Here is an 18,738-nt window from a genome sequence, read left to right as displayed (position 1 = left end):
ACAGTAAAAGCAAACAGAGAGGCTGTTAGATCCGTCCGCTGAGAGCTACTCGTGTACGCTTATGAAATGGAGTGGCCACGCTGAGTAAGGTATCGCCGTTATGTGAAAGTTACAGTTTGGTGTAAAGTCAGTGTGCCAGTAAAGCTGCACTCAACAGATAGCACGGGTTCCCTGTTGCTCTACAAGTACATCCGTAAAGTCATGTGAATAACACTTTTGTGCATTTTCCACACACTCACAGAGAATGAGTCCCATCGGGAACTTGGAAAGTGGGCTACATGGTTGTGCTTTTCTATTTCTTCCCATTGCTTGTCTTTGCTTTGTCTAAAGGCTCAGGCATCAAACAGCATGTGTCTGTTGTGTGTGTATTTACACGTCACGTTAGTCCCCCCCCCCCCCCCCCCCCTGTATCGTGGTTTACTCTGGGAGGGGCCCTGTTGAAGGTCCACTATCGTCACGAGGCTGGGTGTGGTGACACATCCTTTCTCTCCGCCCCGAGGTGTTTGTGTAGCCTAAATAACGCGGGATTGTTTAGTCCGACTTGATCACTCAGACACTTAATCAAATTATAATGAACCCCATCAGTACTTCCCTGTATGCCCTATCATTCATAAAATGCCTCTAATAAAACGCATTCCCCTCCTCTGTGTTACGTTACAAGCAGCTGGCGTTAAAAGTGAAAGCACATTTCACGATGCAAAACAGGATGGCGTGCGCGTTCACGGGAGCTCCTGCGCTGCGGCAGTTGCCAGGGGAGATAGGAGGGGAGGGGTTTTGATTGGCTGAAGTGGGCCTGTTGCTATGGCGACGGCAAGGGGTTTGGTAGCGTTGCCGTGCGCTGTGTGATCTGCGCGCTGCGTGTATGGAGGAAGCAGCTGCTGATCTGATCTCTGACATTGTGTGAGACAGACATCGGAATAAACTGCGCACAGACGCGTCCTTAAACATACCGCAACGAGGCACGCAGTGCATGATTGTAAGTATTTGAACCTTATTTTTCTACACTGCGTCTCGGGTTGAATAGCGTTTGGCTGGACGCGGGGTTGTGTTCCGAACAAGCGGAAAAAGTAAATGTGGTCAAGTGACTTTGCTTAGAGCAGCCAGCATGGCAGAACAAGCGACAGCATGTGGCCAGCTAGCTAGTGTTAACGTGACTTCCCTCTGCGCTCTCTCTGCTCGTATGTACCACGGCGACAAAGAATGGATACCCCCTCTTTTTACGTGCGGAAACGCAATTACCACAATATTCCCCTTAGTTAAAATGTTATGCTAGCCCTAGCGGTGGATTCCCTGACGCGCCGAGCTACCGCTGCTAGCGCTACTCTGCCTCCCCGGCTGTGCTGCTGGCTGAGCTAACGTTTGGTGACGTTACACCGCGTAAACCTACTTTTCAGTGAAAGCCGAAGGACACGTACGAAATACTTTTAAGTAACGAGTCGCCGTGCGTCTGGCGCGTGTTGTGCAACGGTCCTCTCCGTTGCGTTTAACTTTTGTCTTCCTCGTTGTGCGGCTGGTCGCGGTCACTCGGCGGTGTGTGGTGCTGTCTTCGTTGGGACTAACTCGGTGTTGGCTACAAATGACACTTTTTCTTCGCCACCGGCACTTTTTGACGTTAAAGGACTCGGGTCGTCGCGTGACTCTCTCTCGAGAAGTGGTAAGTTTTAGTAGACGGTGACGTCAAATCGATATCTGTCGGTTTTTTTCTGGTTTTAAGACGCATGCCTTCTCCTCGTATTCATAAATAGTTGAATGTTTCGTGTTACATATCGTGTAGCCAGAGGTTGTGAGGCTACCGTGGCTAGCAAAGCACATGATGTAATGGATTATCACAAGATTGTCCCAGATACAGAGAGCTCTGCAAACATTGTCGGAGTGAAGTGAAAACCTCTCTTTTTTTTTAATCCAGTGTGATATAGTTTAAAGGTTAGCTGTTGAGTAGGTCTTCGTGCTCTTTATGTTATTCCACGTGTGTTTTGTTGTGTGTTCTAGTTGTCTCTTTACCTGCTTCCTTTGAATTTACTGCGCTGGACAAACCTCAACTAAAATGTATTGTGTCGCTCTGATATTTCTGTGTGTATTTGGAAAAAGTGATGATGATGATGAGGGGGGGGGGGGGAGGACTACGGTCTTGTCTTTTGCGAGGTTTCGACTTTAATATAGGCTGACGTTCCTTTCTTTTTGACAGTTTTTTTTAAAGCCCTAGTGATCAACACAAGACAAAGGCAACAGGGGCTTAAGGGACACAAAAAAGACACCAAAAGAAACAGATGTTGTCAATCTGCCATTCTTTTTACTGCCAGAACCACCATGGTCATGTTGTAGGTCAAACCATCTGTTGTTCTGTGCTGTTGTTTGTATCCACTCCTCTGCATGTTTGTATGTGCAGAAGCCCCCGAAGGGGGAAGGACTTGTGCCTCCCAGAATAGACCTGGGTCTTCTAACTTTACTGACATTCGTTGCTATAAATAAAGACTCGTCATAACCCAGTGACGCTGTAAATGCTGACTTCCAACATGCGTTCATAAATACTGGGATCGAAGGCGTTGTTTCGAGCGTTGCATTTGACTTCGTCCTGCACCACTATGAGGTTATTTGAATTGTTACCTTGGGAGACAATGCTTCATGGTTTGAAGTCCCCTCGGGAAGAGGTGAAATACTGAGGGCCTGAGAAGCACAGTCATTATCTGTTTTGTTCTTTTATGGGTCAACTCTGTGCATGATGTTTGAGAACGTCACTGGCTTACTCTGAGAGCATCGGATGCGTCTACTGATGATGGCTAAAAACTGACAGAACAACAAGTGAGTTTGACAACAGTGAGTCATAGTATCATTACCATCATGTTATTTCCATTGTTATGTTGAACCGCAAGGGCATTGGCCTGCTTCTTAAATCCATAACAACAATTTTCAATTGAGTAATGCCCTGGCAGGAACACGCACTATATCGCTCCATGTTCATGTTTACTACCAATAGACACGGTGGTATCAAATATATCTTAAACTCCTCCAGACTGCCAGGCTTCATTTTTACAACTCAGTGTCACTTTTGTGAGAAGGTGCTCCACTTTACTGTACTGGTGACTGAACAGAGAGGTGTTCCTCAGAGGAGGTACGTTCATACTGAGGCAATGTGTCAAAAGACCACTGCAGCACACCATTTCGATCAAGTGAGTTTCTAGCATGCCGTGACATGAGATCCAGTGGGGCTCCGTTGTCCCGTTGGCTCGTCACAACATACTGAATGTGATGTAAAGCGGCGTAATGAGGAAGTGGCACGGCACTCCACTGCGGCTCGTTACTTTTACGCCCTATCCAAGCAAGAGTGGTGGAGAATTTGCACTTCAAAATGGTGGCGGTGCCGTGTTATCAGTCTTATCGCAGAGTCGCGTACTCTGACCCAGAGTAAATGAGAGGTTGCGTCCTCCCAAATCCACCATGTTCTCGTGGCCATAAGAGTGACTGTGCTTTCACATTGATTACGAAAGCCCAACCACGTGGCCCAAAACCTTTTGGGATTGAGCAACGCAGTCTGAACCTGGTTTCTCAGGGATTGGCTGAACAGAGAAGCTCAAAGCACCCTGTAATTACCATGTCCTTGGTGACTTTGATTTCCCCTGACTATATTAAATCGTTGTAATGGTAGAGGTGGAATAATAAGATGATTGAAAGGATGGGGTATTTGGCAGTCATTGTTCACGAGAGGTAACTGTATTCCCACAATAAGGAAGTTGTGTGTTCTTACACATTTAAACTGGAAAATGATTTAGTAATAAACTATCCGCATGTGGAAATGAGACACATACTTCCGTTATAGGCCATGGACCCCCCCCCCCCCTCCCTGCTATGACAGCTTAGGTGGTGGAATTGAAGAAGCACGCATCTGATCTGGGATCAGTCACCAATCAGTGAGCTCCTCCTCTTAACTGCTGATGTCGGCCTGTCTCTGTCTGCGGGAGTTTACGGCTTCGTGCAGTTTTATGGTGCTTAGCTTGAATAATTAAAGCTGCACATGTGTGATTCATCCCCTGCACAAACCCTGTGTTTTAAAGGGGGGGGGATATCCCCGGGAGTGTGTCGTCTCGGGGTCCGTGACATTCTGCTCGTCAAACAAAAGGCGTCTGAATTTGAGATGCAAATGTAAACTTCCGTGGAGGGATGTGCTGCCGCCCTTCTTTTGTTTCCCTTTCCTGGTCTGATTCTCAACTTGTCTGTGTTTTTTTTTTGTGTTTTTTTGGGTTGTGGTGTTTGTTTGAAGTTAAGGGTACAGCTAAATGGCATCTATTTTTATTCCCTGCCCTCCCACTTAACAGCGATCACTATTTTACAAACTCTGGTCAAATATTGTAGGTACGGCCTTAACGAAAAGGAAGAGCAGTTATACATTTGGCTCTATAAAAGTCTATAAAAAAAACCCAAATCAGTTATTCATCAGAGTGTGTATGTTTTACACAAGTTGTGTATGGGTAATGTACCCCTGTTGTGGCGCCCCTCCATCTACTTCAGTCATTTATTTTACGTCTCTTGATTGGTCCCAGTGGTTACGCACCGACTTTATAAGGAGCAGACCCCACCCAACCCCATCTCCCCCCGCCCACTCTGACCGTGTGCCAGTCTCATTTCTGACGAGTTGGACTCGAGACGCAGCCTCAACGAGAGCAAGGCCGATGCGAGCGCTTCCTTGCCGAGAGAAAGGAAAGTCTGGGTCCTGTGTCACAATGGGCCTTTGTCCCGCCACCCCTGGTTCAATTAACGGGGGATTTCTGTCAAATGAGTAGACACACAGGCCGACCAGTTTGTGTGCGTGTCATACAACTGTAATGCCAACGTATCAGACTGTTGTACAATAATAGCGTCATTAGAAGGGCTGGTCAGCTGATTGCACAGTTTTACTGACGCATCGCACACAGCGTCATACACTGTTTTATGCAGGGCTCTGTACTTGAGGCTGCTCAATCCAGGAATAAACACGCAGCTCGGTTTACTAGATAGAGCTAGTCTAGAGCTCTGCTATTTTTAAAAGTCCTACATTGTCATCAGATCACCATGGCGATATGTTGGGAGGTGCTGGGGGGGGGGGCGTTAAAGTCAGTAAGGGATATAACAGTGGCCATGTACCTCTAGGTGTCCTTTGTGAAATAAAGGATGGTTTAATGTTGCCCGATTTGTTCTATTGGGGCTTCTCTACGGCCTGTGGAGTATTGCATGGTGATGCCCGGGTAATAGCAAATCTCAATTTGTTTTTACGCCGAGAGAATAAATGTTCCTACAAGAAATGCTGTTTGTTTGACTAAAAAAGACTACGTTAAATACTTAAGCCCTAACAAAAGACTCAACGTTAATGACTAATAGAAAAGGCTGTTATGTAGAAGCCAGTTCATACTTTCAAGATTTAACAATTGCCATGTCGGCGAGGCAGCGTATGCGCCACTACCTGCTTTGCCAAGAAGAAGATAACAACAAAATGGCTGCTTGTTTTGAGGAGATCCTCCTTTACCCACATTGAAAGGAATAGAAAGACGGCCCAAGGGCGCAGACGAAGAAAACTCTTCTCATGTTGCCATCCTGCTACTTAATGCATGTTCAGCTTTTCACCTGTATGCACTTAGGTTGTTTGACGCGCACCAGATGCCGCAGTAAATATTTCCATTACCTGGGTATGTAATACAGTTTCTAGAAGTCAGAATTGTACACTTCAGTCATCCGCTTTTCCTGCAAGGCCTTGTTGATGGCTTCTGTGTTTCTACACAATTTAATTTGCATATACTTGCAGTATTTACTTGGAAACTAATCTCACACGGGGCGCATTCCTGGAAGGGCTTATGTCGAAATTTCAACTGAACTTTTGAAAGGCGCATTGTGCTTCAAACTAAGAAATTAATATTTAAAATATGTATTTATTAAACATTTATTTGGAAGTGCCACATCAGAAGGACTTTCCGAGGCGGGGGCCCTTAGTATTAATAAGTAGAAGAGGTCGGTGCCACTTGATGGGGGCTGAGTGTTTGCACACCGAACCTAAAGCCACATGACCTGAGAGATAAGGTTTCAGCAGCGACCCGAAGGCCTCGCCGATGTCAAAGTGCAGCCCCCGTGTGTTTTTTTTTTTTTTGAGTTCCAAGTCACTGTGTGAGGTGGACGCCTTTCGGCCAACGTCCCGATAATTAATCCGGTGTTTTGTTTACCCGTCCCACTGGAGTGATTGCATCAGTCAATCCGTCGGGGGCTTCGGCTCGGCAGTCCGCCGGCTGCCGGCCGCTGGAATGCAGAGATTGCCAAAGCAAACAGCCGCTGCTCGAGGGAGCGCTACCTCTCGGCCCCTCGCCGCTTTCGGGTCCCGCGTTACAGCGGCGAACGGAGGGGCCCCGGCTGTCACCGCGTGGAGTCCGAATTAGTTTTTCCCCTGAAAATGAACTTCCTCCACGGGCCTTCCTTCCCTTCCCTTCTCTGTCCTCTTGTTTGGAACTGTGAGGTGAATACTGAGCACTTCTAAAACATGACTAGAGCAAAAACAACTGGCCCTTTGTACGAGCGGAGTGTGGGGGCCAATCGTAAGGCTTTGTGCACGCTGTTTTCATTCACCTCAGGGCTTCGAGTAGATCGCTTGAATCCATTCAGTGGTTTGATTTGAAAATGTTTCATTTACTCAGCAGCCTGATTAGCCTTAACATTAATGGATGCCTTTTTGTTATGACATAATTTGACCCTCACAGTAAGAAAGAAAAAAAAAAAGACTTGGAAAAGCCCCCCTCTCCCTCCCTCCCTCCCTCCCTCCCTCCCTCCCTCCCTCTCTCTCTCTCTCTCTCTCTCTCTCTCTCTCTCTCTCTCTAACTCAGCCCGCCTTTGTCTCATTCACATTTTTAAAGCTCTGGCCGGACTGTGTAGTCACCTAAACATCAGTTGGAGAGTCAAATAACAGCCCTCGCTGCAGGGCTTTGCGACACACCTTTGTGTGCGTCTGTGTGCATGACAGAGGTGTAACTGGTTTGTGTCAACTGGTTTCTTCCTTGTCAAAGAGGGTGCGGCGCGAGCGCTCTGAACCCATGGCAGTTGGAAACACAACCTCTTTGAATTCTGTTCTAAAATCGTCCGTTTATGGCAATCGTCAAGTTTTTTTTTTTTTTAGGCACAAAATAGCTTTTTGTTGCCTAGAGTGGCTTTTGTGAAGTCCGCTTTAATGGCCCTTAGTCGGCAGTGCTATGACATCCAGATCGGCCGGGGCCTTTCCCACTGCTCTCTGTCAGACAGGTTTGTGAAGAACCGCAGCAGACTGCTGGCCTCAGCATTTTCCGCCTGTATTGATCTCCCCACATTAGCTCTCTCTTCATGCACAGACATGAGCACAATTGCTTCCCTTACAACATTGGCTACCGTGGCAACTGAGTCCAGTTTCGTTGGATTCACTGACAGAAAAACAGCTCAAACCAGCACCTCTTCATTTTTACATTCCCCTGTACATATTTGACACATCAGCGGCTTGATCTGCCGCTTAAAGCTATCTCCATATGTCTTTGTGTAATTTTGAATAGGCTAAGTGCTTAACAGGATAAAAGAGCAGTTTTAAAAGAGGGGGGGGGCCTTGGCACCTGCTGTTAGTGCCCGCCTGTTTGCACATGAATATGACGAGGCTGGCGGTGCGCGGGGCTATTTTAACTTGCAGATGAGACACCGGGTCAACGCCATTGCGGCTTTGGTGTATTTTCAAGGATGCTACAGTCAACAGGCCGTCCTGGCTTTTTAGCTCCCTCTCCCCTCGGCACACTCGCGTCCCGTCATACACCACAGGACCGGACGCCTCTCTATGATGCCTTTTTTGCGAGATCGGTGGCAACTGCGAACGTTGCAGCAACAGCTGCGTTGATGGTAAAACACTTCTTGCGTTTGGCTGGACGCGAGCCAGGCAGCTTTTTGGCAATCTCCTTCGCTATCCAAAAGTCGGTTCTTCTGGAGAAGAAACTCAAGAGAGGATGCGAGCCCTATAGCACCCGAGAGCCCAGCCGAGAGGTCATGGCCCAAAGTCTTTTGTTTAAGTTTAAGGTTAATCAGCGGCTTCCTCTCATCTTGCCGCCACAAAACCGAAATCGAGTTTACGGGGCAGTCAGTCAGTCAGTCATGGCCCGTTGAAGAAGAAGAAAGGAATCACCGTGGGGAGTGCTGCAGTTCTCTCCGGCTCCACAGAACCCTTTGAACACACCTTTAATCAAACTAAACACCCGATCCAGGCAAAGATGTTCTCCATCAGCTTTCATCGGGAAGCACAGTCATTGATCTAGGCTTGACTTAAACTTAAAAAGAACAGCTTAAAATAGGTCTTCATAGAAAACGCCTGGGATCCCTGTCAAAAGGAATCCTTTTTCCTCATCCGTCTCTGGCATCGACACAAATTCAACAGAGCTTTGTTATAAAAAAATGGACTCTTTGTGCCTAAACATTTAACTTTCAAACATTGAATATCTGTCCTGTTCACACAACTATCCTCCTTTTTTGTGCAGACTGTCTGGCCCAGTCTCTCCTTTTTCTATTTTTAAATTAATTCGGAGTAGGAACCGGTCATGTCAAGAGATATCTTTCCTTGTTGCGGTCTCTCGAGCAGAGATTTCCTTTTAACACAAATGGGCAGTTCTCTCGCGGCCTGACAAATCCGATCGCTCAGAGCTGTGATTCATCCCGGACCCGGGAAACTCTTACAGCCTACTGCACTACCACCAAAGTCTCCGCTGGCTCACTCTCTCCATTTCTCCCAGTCACCTGGTCTTTTTTTTCCATAATAGGATGTCTCTATTGTTATGTCCCTTCCTATGTTCACTCCTCCTGTCCCTTTTGGCCTCGAATGCACTTTGCCTCACTTCCTTCTTCCAAGTATATGCGGATCGCTAAAGTGAATTCCAATGGCGCTGACAAGTTGAGACTCAGACAATGGCGGGTTGCCGGGCCGCATGCAGGACAAAAAGTGTCCGGCATGACGTCACTTGTGGAGCAGACGAGGCTGAACCATTCCGACAGAAACTTACAAATATACGGTCAAACGTCCTTTGACTGTATATTTGTAAAAAAAAATGTTTTTGAACAAAATAGGATCAGCCTTCTATATGTTTATCCCCGCGTTGAGGGTTGAGTGGTTGTTTTGTAAATGCACTAATGGCTCCTCCATCCCCCCTCTTGTCCTCACTGGCTTTGACAAACGTGTGTGTGTGCGTGTGCGTGTGCGTGCAGTCTCGCCCACCGTGCAAACCCTCTCGAGTTTGACCCAATTCTTATCTTAGTGCAGAAATAAAAAGATATTCCCGTCCACCCTCGCTCTCTGTGCCTTTACCTCTCTCCCTCCATCTGTGCCCGCACCCAGAGGACCCGGGACCTCCCCTGACCGGGGCATCTGGTTTCCACCCACTGGGTGCAGCAGGAGCTTCGTCTGTGGCAGAGCCAGGCAGCGTGCATTATTATTTTCTTATTGTATCTATGCATATTGTTTTGTGCGGATTTCTGCTTTTATTAAAGGGATGGCATGGTTGCTATGGTGACACCCAGGACATAAAGCTTGTTGTGAGCTGAGCCAAAGAGTGATCTCTTTGTGCTCTTGGCCTCACCAAACAGTGTGCAAGACCTTAGCTTGTGTTATATTATAATATTCAGACACTTTTAATTTCAAATATAAAAAAACGCCGTGCTTACTTAAGTGAGCTGAGACGTGGCCTTGTGTTTTCCTGTGTATGTACTTAAAATCACAACTCAGCATTGGGTTCGATTCAAATACTTTGACAGGATCCTTGCTGATGACATGCCGGTAATCCCTCCTCTGAGCTTGTAAAAAAAAAAAAAAAGGAAAGTATCATTGTCTTATTAATGATGGTACTTGGGCAGAATTAGGTAATGATGCAGGGCTTCTGGCAATATTGAATATCCTAGCGCCTGTAGCCTCTTTACACTACTTAGTCTGGCATGTTACAAATTGAGACTTGATCCTGGCTGAATGCAGATCAGTCTTTAAGAGGCCATTCACTCCGTAAGATGGAGGCCTTCCACTCGTTCTTGGGGCCATCAGACGGTTTCATGCTCCTTTACACATAACAAGCAGCGGGATCCGGTCTATAAACGAGGTGGGCGTCGAGGAGTGGGGCCTCAAGTCAGTTCAGTTGCTCGAGAGGACTCCCCTCGGAGGTCCTCGGCTCGGAGTCAAGAGTATGGAGAGGGGCAGTAAGAAGGCCAGCATGTGCAATAGAGGCAGACGAGGGGTTTGCCCCCAAGGAGGACTTAGGAAAACATGCTTGGAAGACCACATCATTCTATCATCCAGTTATTTTCAAACTGCCAACTTTTGTTATGAAATCAGTTCATTAAAAACTGTGATTTTGTTCTCCAACATTAACAATCTCTTTCTCTCTCTCTCTCTTTCTCCAGACCTCTTTGATTTAATGGGTCCAATCATTGGGATGTCACCAGATAAGAAAACTGAAATCCCGGGTATGCAAGAGGAGCGGACGGGGCTCCGGGGCGTGTGCGGCATGGGAACCCTCCCGGAGGCGGAGTGCGCGTCCAGCCCGCTGGCGACCAGTGTGGATCGCACCGGAGGCACGGAGGACGAGGAGCTCACGAATCTCAACTGGCTGCATGAAAACCTGCTTCAGAACTTCACCCTGGGGGGCCCGGAGGCTCAGCCCAGCGGCAGCCCCCTCTTCGACATAGAGGGCGACTACGGGTCCGGCCAGGGCCCGTCCTCGTCCTCCTCGTCCTCGTCACACGGCAGAGGCCGGGAGCGGGACTCGTTGAAGTCCAAGCCCCCGTTCTCCTTCTCGCTGCTCATCTACATGGCCATCGAGCAGTCTCCCAGCAAGTCTTTGCCCGTCAAGGAAATCTACGGCTGGATCCTCGAGCACTTCCCTTACTTCTCCAACGCTCCCACCGGCTGGAAGAACTCCGTGCGTCACAACTTGTCCCTGAACAAATGTTTCCGCAAGGTCGAGAGGAGTTTGGGGAAGGTAGGTTGTTTAATTTAATGCTCATACAGATTTACGCTTACGAAGAGTGTTCAGCATGTCGGCGTTGTAGCGCGCGGTGTCTCTGGACCTCTGACTCCGCCGCCATGACGGTGGAATACGGTCAAGGTTACACATACTCCTGAGGAAATGCAAACACACTCGGATAGGACTTTGTCCCTGGTGCGACCTTCTAATAGCAGTGAGTGAGTGAGTGAGAGAGAGACACAGAAGAATCCCACATATAGAAACCTCAAAGTCACTCTGTGAAAAAGGAAGTCAGCATTGCCCCCGGCGCAAAGATGAGTATGTTGCTGAGAATGTTTGTCAGCCTTCTCCTGGCAGAGCACCATGTGACACATTTGTGTTCCGGTATAGGAAGAGAAGGGGAAACAAAAGAGAAGTTGACCTTCTTGTGTGCACATGCTCGTCTCCACAAAGTTCCTGGTAAACGGAAAAAAGTGAAGCGTTAGTAGTTCTTTTACATAGTAATGCTTTCAATCTTTTGTGTTGGGTAATTTGTAGAGTATGGTAACTCATTTCAGCGATAAAACCTCCAAATGATGAGTTAAAGCAAGCCCAGGCTCCTTCATAGTTCGGTACAGTGACTTTCCAAAGCGTCTTGGCGTCTTTTTCTGTCACATGCGACTACCGACTAATCTGGTTTTATTGGAGACATTTTTGGTGTCTGACGTGAAAGCGCGTATTGTTCTGCAGTTACTGTCCTCGGCAAGTCGGTCTCACGGGAACCTCGCGGCTTGCGCAGCCGTCCCAGCTGCAGTCGGAGCAGAGGAGGCCGACACCTTGCGTCGAGACTGAAAACAAAGCGTTCGATCCTGCAGCGACTTTCCTTGTTGAGGAGCAACACTGGTTCGGTAAAGTTCGGGAAGACTTCCCGGTTCAATTGCTCGCAGCACAAATACAACGCAAATGGCACCTCCCAACCGCAGTGATGTTGCTGCAAGGAGCCTGCGCATGTCAACATTTTTGTAGCTTAAATGGGCTTCCATCGTTGAACCAAAGCGAACTGGAGAGGTTTTGCTTTTGTTTCATATTTAGTTTTCCCTTTTGTACAATACATACGTTTTTAGGGGGTGCGAGGGATGTCCCCACGAGTACAGTCCCGTGTCAGATGCACCTGATTTGCATGTTTCTGTACCGTCTCGATGGCAGCCATATTGACCTCCGCTATGGGTTGGGACTTGCACAGCCTGTGGTGCCGGCTAAGACCTCACATTCCCCGCACTTCTCCTGCGAGGCAGTGGCGGTTAGCGCAGGGTGAGTAGTGGCGTGGTGCAGTGCAGGCCACTCAGCATGCAGGTGCACAGCGTGAGCCCTTCGTCTGCCGAGAGACCAGTTTCACATGACACTGGCTGGTGGTTTCCGTTGCCATGGAGACGTTTCCTTCTTCCTGCATCAGGGCTGGTTGGTAATCTGAGTCAAGGTTATTCCCCTCCCTCCCTCCCTCCCTCCCTCTATTCTCCTACCAGACTGGGCAATGCGCCGCCATCAGTTAAAGTGACACTTAACACACTCGCGCACACACCGCTAACTGACAAATGTGTTCCTCACACATTGCTGAGGAGCAGTTTTCCCTCCTTTTTGTTTAGGCCATCGAGGAATTCTCAGTTATGCATTTTCTATTTTCTAATGCTTTGTTTATTATGTGCTCCCTTGACGAACTGGTTGCTTAGCATTTTTTTACTTTCTGTGGAAAAGAAGGATCAGGCTGTATGCAGAGCTGTATGCAGAGCTGTATGCAGAGCTAACTCCAATTGTCATCTGAGGATTTTGTGAATTAATTTAGTGAATGTAAGCTAAACTTCTGACATATAAAAATATGTTGTTTCAAGTTCACAATTTCACAAAAAAAAGTGCAAAGAAGGGAATCAATAATATGGTTTCAAGGGCTTTGAAAAAGACCGCAATCTGAAATGAATGCATTCTTTGTATTCACGTAAATATATTGCAAATGTAATGTAATTATTGGAAAGGAAAGGCAATTTGCTAGGCTTCAGCAATGTTCCACAAGATCTGGTGGGAAAATCCACCGGGTTGTTACAACATAATCCAGGGACCAATCAAATACATTTTCAGGAAACATTAAACACTAATACAGTGATCCATGGATTTTTCTTTTGCTAAAAGAACATCATTGATTCACAGATGCTCGCATGTTGGAACTTTGACGTTCACTGCTCTTTTCTACAGGCCAACGGAAAAGGTTCTCTCTGGTGTGTTGACCCGGAGTACCGCCCCAACCTGATCCAAGCCCTTAAGAAGCAGCACTTCCCTGCCGCATATGCCTTCTGCACACCACCCGCCTCCCCACCCAGGTAAACTTTCACCAGTCACTCCCGGGATGCTGCAAATTAGATTTGTGAATCACTAATACCCCATTCCATGTATTCATGGGACAATACATTGTTAGTGAAGCCTATCACAACAGGTTTATGCATCTGTTTGAAGCGTGATTATTTGAATACGTGAAAGGCACACGTAGTACTTAACATCTCCTTTTCAAACTCGAGATCTGACCTTTCTGTGTGTTTGTGTGCCGTCTGCAGTGCCTCCTCGCCCCCTCGCCATCCTTTTCTACAAGGCTGCTCATTCAAAGGTGAGAAGGAAACAAACCCAACTTTTTTGATGTCTACATTAAAAGCAGGTGTATCAAAATCAGTGCAGTTCTTTGTAGCTTGTGTGTTGTTTGGTATTTTTATTATGTTGCTTGTTCACATGTCAGTCCCAGAACATTCAGCATCGCTATGCTTGTATCCTCAACTCTTGGTTTCATTTGTTGCTTTCGAATCATTGATGCCTCATGTCGACCATAATGTAGAGCGCTCCGAGTCGATGCATCAGCCTTGCCCCCCCCCTCCCCTCCCCAAACCCTCCGCCTCTTGGATTGGTAACCTTGACGACAGGCAGAGGTTCTGCTGGTGCTGTGTTAAGCACTCAGTCTCACTGTAATCATTAATTATTTAGAGCCCCCAGAAGTGAGCTATGAGGCTTTTAGACACTTTGTCAGGTCTGAAAAGATCAGATGCCGTTACCGTGGCTTCAATCCATCCTCTGGTTCGTTTCGGCGAACCACCTGCATCACCGATCCATTTGGTGAGCATTGATTGTGTCACTCTGTCCCTGGTTTAGAATAACTGAAGGGAGCCCAGTCAGAGTACAGATGCCTTGCTAGCATGCTTTCACACCTCAGGACTGACCATCATGCATGTTCTCTCCTCTTCCAGAGTCTGACATTGACGCTGCCACTGCCATGATGCTCTTAAACTCTGCCCCTGGGCACCACGTTGACCCATGTAAGAAAATCCACAAGCAGCCATACTTTCATACTTTGGGGATCTTTGTCTCCTTCCTCCGACATTCCACCCTGTCATTGCTTATGTCATCTTTGATTTTGTGTGCTTTATTTTGTGTGCAAGTCACCTGTTTTTACAAGCAACTGTTTAGTGTAGAAAAGGTTTTCCACAACATTACTTGTAACTTATAACATACATTTTTTCCTGCAGAAATTCTTCCTCTTGAAGGAATAGTTTGATTGAATTTCGGCCGGCGCCCTCTAAGTATTGTTTCAGTATGATTGGGTTTTGCTGATATTTTTGCTTTCCCTTGCAATGGTCTGCTTTAATGAGAATATATATAGATATATATATTTAAATTAGGTGTTGTGGGCTGTGACAAGAATCACTTCTGCTTAATGTTTGTAAACAAAGTGAGAGAAAGCTGCAGTATATGGTTCGCTGGGTCTGGCTCTTTCTTTCTTAGAACGTAACAATATAAAGCTAAGTCTGGTTACCTGTAGAGTCGCACAAGTCCTCACATAGTATGGCATTTACCTTTAGCCAACAAAATCCCGAAACTGTGAATCTAGTTCCACATGATAATATAGTGTATATTTTGAGCATTTACTCCAATGTAACAGGACTGAAAAGATCTGCTTTTTCTCCTGACGCTGTGCTCTTCCCAGGCAATTCCGACGGCCCACTGGACCTCTCCCGACCCGACTCTGTCCTGGTGAGCAGCGATCCCAAGCAGGACCACAACTACAGCAGCGTCGCCCTGCAGCGCTGCTCCTCCCGCTCCTCCTCCTCGTCCCTCTCCTCCCTGGACGAAGGAGGCTGCGAGCGCCGGCAGTCCCACCGCGCCGGCAGCGAGGGCTTCCACAGCGACGAGGACTCCGACCTCTGGGACGAGAGGGGCGTCCACCAGACTTCTCGACGTCCGCCGGCCATCAAGTGGCCCGCCGCCAAGAGGGCGCGGCGCGAGGCGAAGCCCGAGCTGGACGAGGAGCTGAAGGAGGCCGCCGGGTCCTTGCTGCACCTCGCCGGTATACGCAGCTGCACGGAGGGCTCCAAACGCACTGTCAAGAGCACAAAACTGAACAGGAAATGAAAATTATTTTCGCCCCCCCCCCCCCCCTCACCTGCGCCCCATCAGACTCCGGACCCTTTGGACCCTAACCTCTGACCCCTGATCGTGTGTCCGAGTGTGCCTCCTTCTCCTTATCTGATCGTTCATTGGCCATTTTGAGCCTTTTTTTTCTTTTGTTAGGGAGTATCCCAGTCCAACAAAACTAATGGCAATAGTATCGTTCACACAGGAGAACAAAGCCATATAGAGACTTTTGTAACTCGGGGTGGGGGAGGGGTGCTGGTGTTTGGGCTACGGAGAAACATCAAGAAAAAACTATCCAAAATGACCTGCCTGCTTCTGTTGGATTAGAAGATTGTGATTCACGATTTTTTTTCCTCAAAAAGACATGATGGGAAAAAGCTGAAGGTTTTATAACTCAAAGCGTTGCATGCTTCCTCCTCAAACCTGTATCCTCTTCCAAGTGAATCTATTTATGAACGAATGAATGCATGTTTGTAACAGACAAAACCTAACCTCCTGGTGTTATCCATTTTCTCCTGCTAAAGACAAAAAAATTCCACTGTTTATGAAAGGAATTCCTGTTCCACAAATCCTCTTGTAAGAGAGCTGCAATAATTATCCACAACCTTAACTTTTTTTTACTTAATTTCATGTTGGCATTTTTCCGAGTTGAGTATGCTAGTTGAACTTTACAATTAAGAAAATAATGGAGTAGTACTATTATCTTGTTATGCGGTAGTTATTACATACAAGCTCTGGCTCTATTTCAGGATCAGCAAGATGTGGAAATAGTATTACTCTACCACTGCCAAATTTAGTTGCAAAGTTAGCTATACTACTTCACTCAGTTTTGCCCAAATGAAAGCTGTTTTTATTTTGCAAATCAGCTGCTCATCCTGTCGACCCCCTTTATTCATCAGTGTGTTTTTGACATCTATTGTGCAGACATATATTCACATGTTTGGTGGCAGCCTATGCAAAGTAAGCATCTGCCACTTGTTGCCAGATGTTCACTGCCTGTTAATAGGTGAACCTCCATAGATTTCATTTGATTTTGTGTGTTTCGTGTGCGTGCCTGTATCATAGTGCATGTCGACTTCAGCCTCAACCTGAAATATGACGGTCTTGCCAGAAAGAGTTTGAAATTGTCAAACACTTTCTCCTCTACTGACAAAGTAATCGTACTCCCCGATGGATGTGTTTGGTGTAATGACGGATCTCCTCGCTACAGCTGTATTGTAGAGCGGCTTGGTACTCTACCTGCTTCCGGTCCTTTTTGAATGGAGAGCTGGTTAATAACCAGAATAAGGAGCGGACGGTAAACTAAAACAGCGACTTATTTGGGTTTGCAGCACTCCTGTTTTTTGCACCATGTACTTTTACAAATTGATACAGCTCATTTTCACTTGGCCAGACCTGTGGTAAAGTTCATTCACAACTTGAGGGGAGGCTGTGTCTGTTCTGTGGGAGAAGGAGGCTGTAACCGTGTGGATCATGGTGCATACTCAAGGTCAAAGGGCGAGAAGGGGACAGACAGTACGTGGCCAGAGAGAACTGGAGGGGTGGGAGACCTGCGATGCTCTCGTGCTGTGCCCCCGGCTCTGGCCGGCCACCAGTGTTTTGTCCTCACTCGTCCTCCTTGAACAAAATTAAGGAAGTGCACGCTCTCTTCTCAAGCTGTGAAATGGAGTGTTTGTTGTCAGTTGATTGCATGCAGTTCACTGAGGGGAAGTTGCGAGCCGCTTGCGTAAAAGGCCAAAAGTGTCATTTGTACTATAAAAAAAAAAAAAAAAAAAGGCTGTATGCTGGCAGCGCACAATACAAGGTAGCATGGAAGCCCATTGAGGTAAACAAAGAGAAAATCATAATATGGCTTCCCGCAGCACTAGATCACATTGTCGCAGTGACTGTTCGTATAGCATGCATGGTCAGTGCCAAACATTTCCCCGTGCCACTGGTGTAAAAGTGCAAAGGGCGACGGTAACTGTATTCCTCCGCTGACACAATGCAGCGGTGGGAGTAACAATGCCCCAGTTTTCTGAATCATCCGAACAGGAAATGGGAGAGGACGCTGGCCACTACAGTGACCCAACCAGTCTCTTGGGTTATTTTTGTAGCTTTAGAGTGAGAACTGCTCTTAGCAGAGTTCGCTGCAGTTCTACTAATAAGTAATACTTGCATACACTGGTCTTGTTTAGCTGTGAAAAAAAAGAACAAATTATTGTTCATTAATCATCACCTTATTTATGACATTAATTTATGGGATTATTGAATGCAAAGTCTATCAAAAACCGGTCATTTTAAACGAATGACTAGGCAGATTTATTTTTCTCCCTTTGTGAACACCACTTAATAAGTATTTTTTTTTCATGTCTTATTTTACAGCAATACACTTCTTTTTCTTTCACTATGATATAGTGATTAAGTATTTTGCCAATGTCTACTGTCTTTGGGAGGGTGTTTTTGTTTTTCAATCTAACCTTGACTGCCAGGTTTTCTTGATGCTTTTTGTTATGCCGGATAGTTTATTGTCATTGATCCTTAAACCTTTTTGTTGCCAAACTTGATGCATAGCTGGGGTATAGGATTCAAGACACATTGCAGAAGGGAATTGACGGAGATTGAATCGTTTATTTTTATTTTATCTTTTCCATTTGTCTCATGTTAACCTTTAGATCTTGTGAACCAAGTTGTCACAAATTGAATATTGGCTCTCGGTCTCATCGCAGATTAGTCACCAAAAAAAACAATTAAAAAAAACTACTGCCACTCATAACTCATGCTTATGCATGTTCATAATGTCAGTGAAAACTGGATCAGACTCACCTGACATGAGTCAGATCTGTGGATGAGCCACCTAAACATTTAGGCGTCCAACGCAAAGCCCAGTTCCTTCATTGCTCAACACCTGTTGTTGAATATTGATTATGTGATTTGCTAAATTTTTGTTGCAGTTCCTAAGGGTATGAAGAACATTTTTCGTTGCCAACCCAGTATCAATTAGTGTCAGTTGTCTGCCATGTCTACTGGACCGACATTTTGGTTTTTGTATGCTAACCTCTGTTGATAAAATGTTTATAAGATTTATTTTCGCCAAAGATATGCAATTGCATTATATATGGTATTTCAAAATATTAATAAAAACCTGTTCTTGTTTTCATTGTCTTTTTTATTTTTTATTTTATTCTTGTCGCAGCTCGGTCGTAGCATTTTATTACTAACTAAGAATTTACCTTCTTTTTTTTCTCCCCTTTAAACTGTTCTCCACAAACAAGAATTCCATCACTTTACATCAGTAGCTTACACTGGCTAAATCTTTTGATCAACATTGCCACCTGCTGTGAAGGTCTCAAGATTTAACTTCTTGTTAACCATGGTCTAT

The 18,738-nt window shown here is 46.2% G+C and overlaps 1 protein-coding gene across 3 annotated transcripts; it reads left to right on the top strand.

The window, feature by feature from the left end:
• The first annotated feature begins 722 nt into the window (after positions 1-722).
• foxn2a (forkhead box N2a) lies at positions 723-18,514 on the top strand. 3 transcript variants are annotated; one of them, XM_037465568.2, is made up of 6 exons: positions 726-976; positions 10,393-10,970; positions 13,179-13,303; positions 13,535-13,584; positions 14,213-14,281; positions 14,950-18,514. In XM_037465568.2, exons 2-6 carry the CDS (start codon positions 10,407-10,409, stop codon positions 15,372-15,374), a joined length of 1,233 nt encoding a protein of 410 aa, XP_037321465.1. In that variant the 5' UTR covers positions 726-976; positions 10,393-10,406; the 3' UTR covers positions 15,375-18,514. The 3 variants fall into 3 exon arrangements, with proteins under 3 accessions (XP_037321467.1, XP_037321465.1, XP_037321466.1); XM_037465569.2 differs by lacking the exon at positions 726-976 and adding an exon at positions 1,027-1,654; XM_037465570.2 differs by lacking the exon at positions 14,213-14,281 and having other exon boundaries at positions 723-976.
• Positions 18,515-18,738: the final 224 nt, after the last annotated feature.

The sequence above is a fragment of the Pungitius pungitius genome, chromosome 13 (assembly GCF_949316345.1).
Source record: "Pungitius pungitius chromosome 13, fPunPun2.1, whole genome shotgun sequence".
In the NCBI taxonomy this organism is placed as follows: Eukaryota; Metazoa; Chordata; class Actinopteri; order Perciformes; family Gasterosteidae; genus Pungitius; species Pungitius pungitius.
This window is presented reverse-complemented; position numbering and strand designations above follow the sequence as displayed.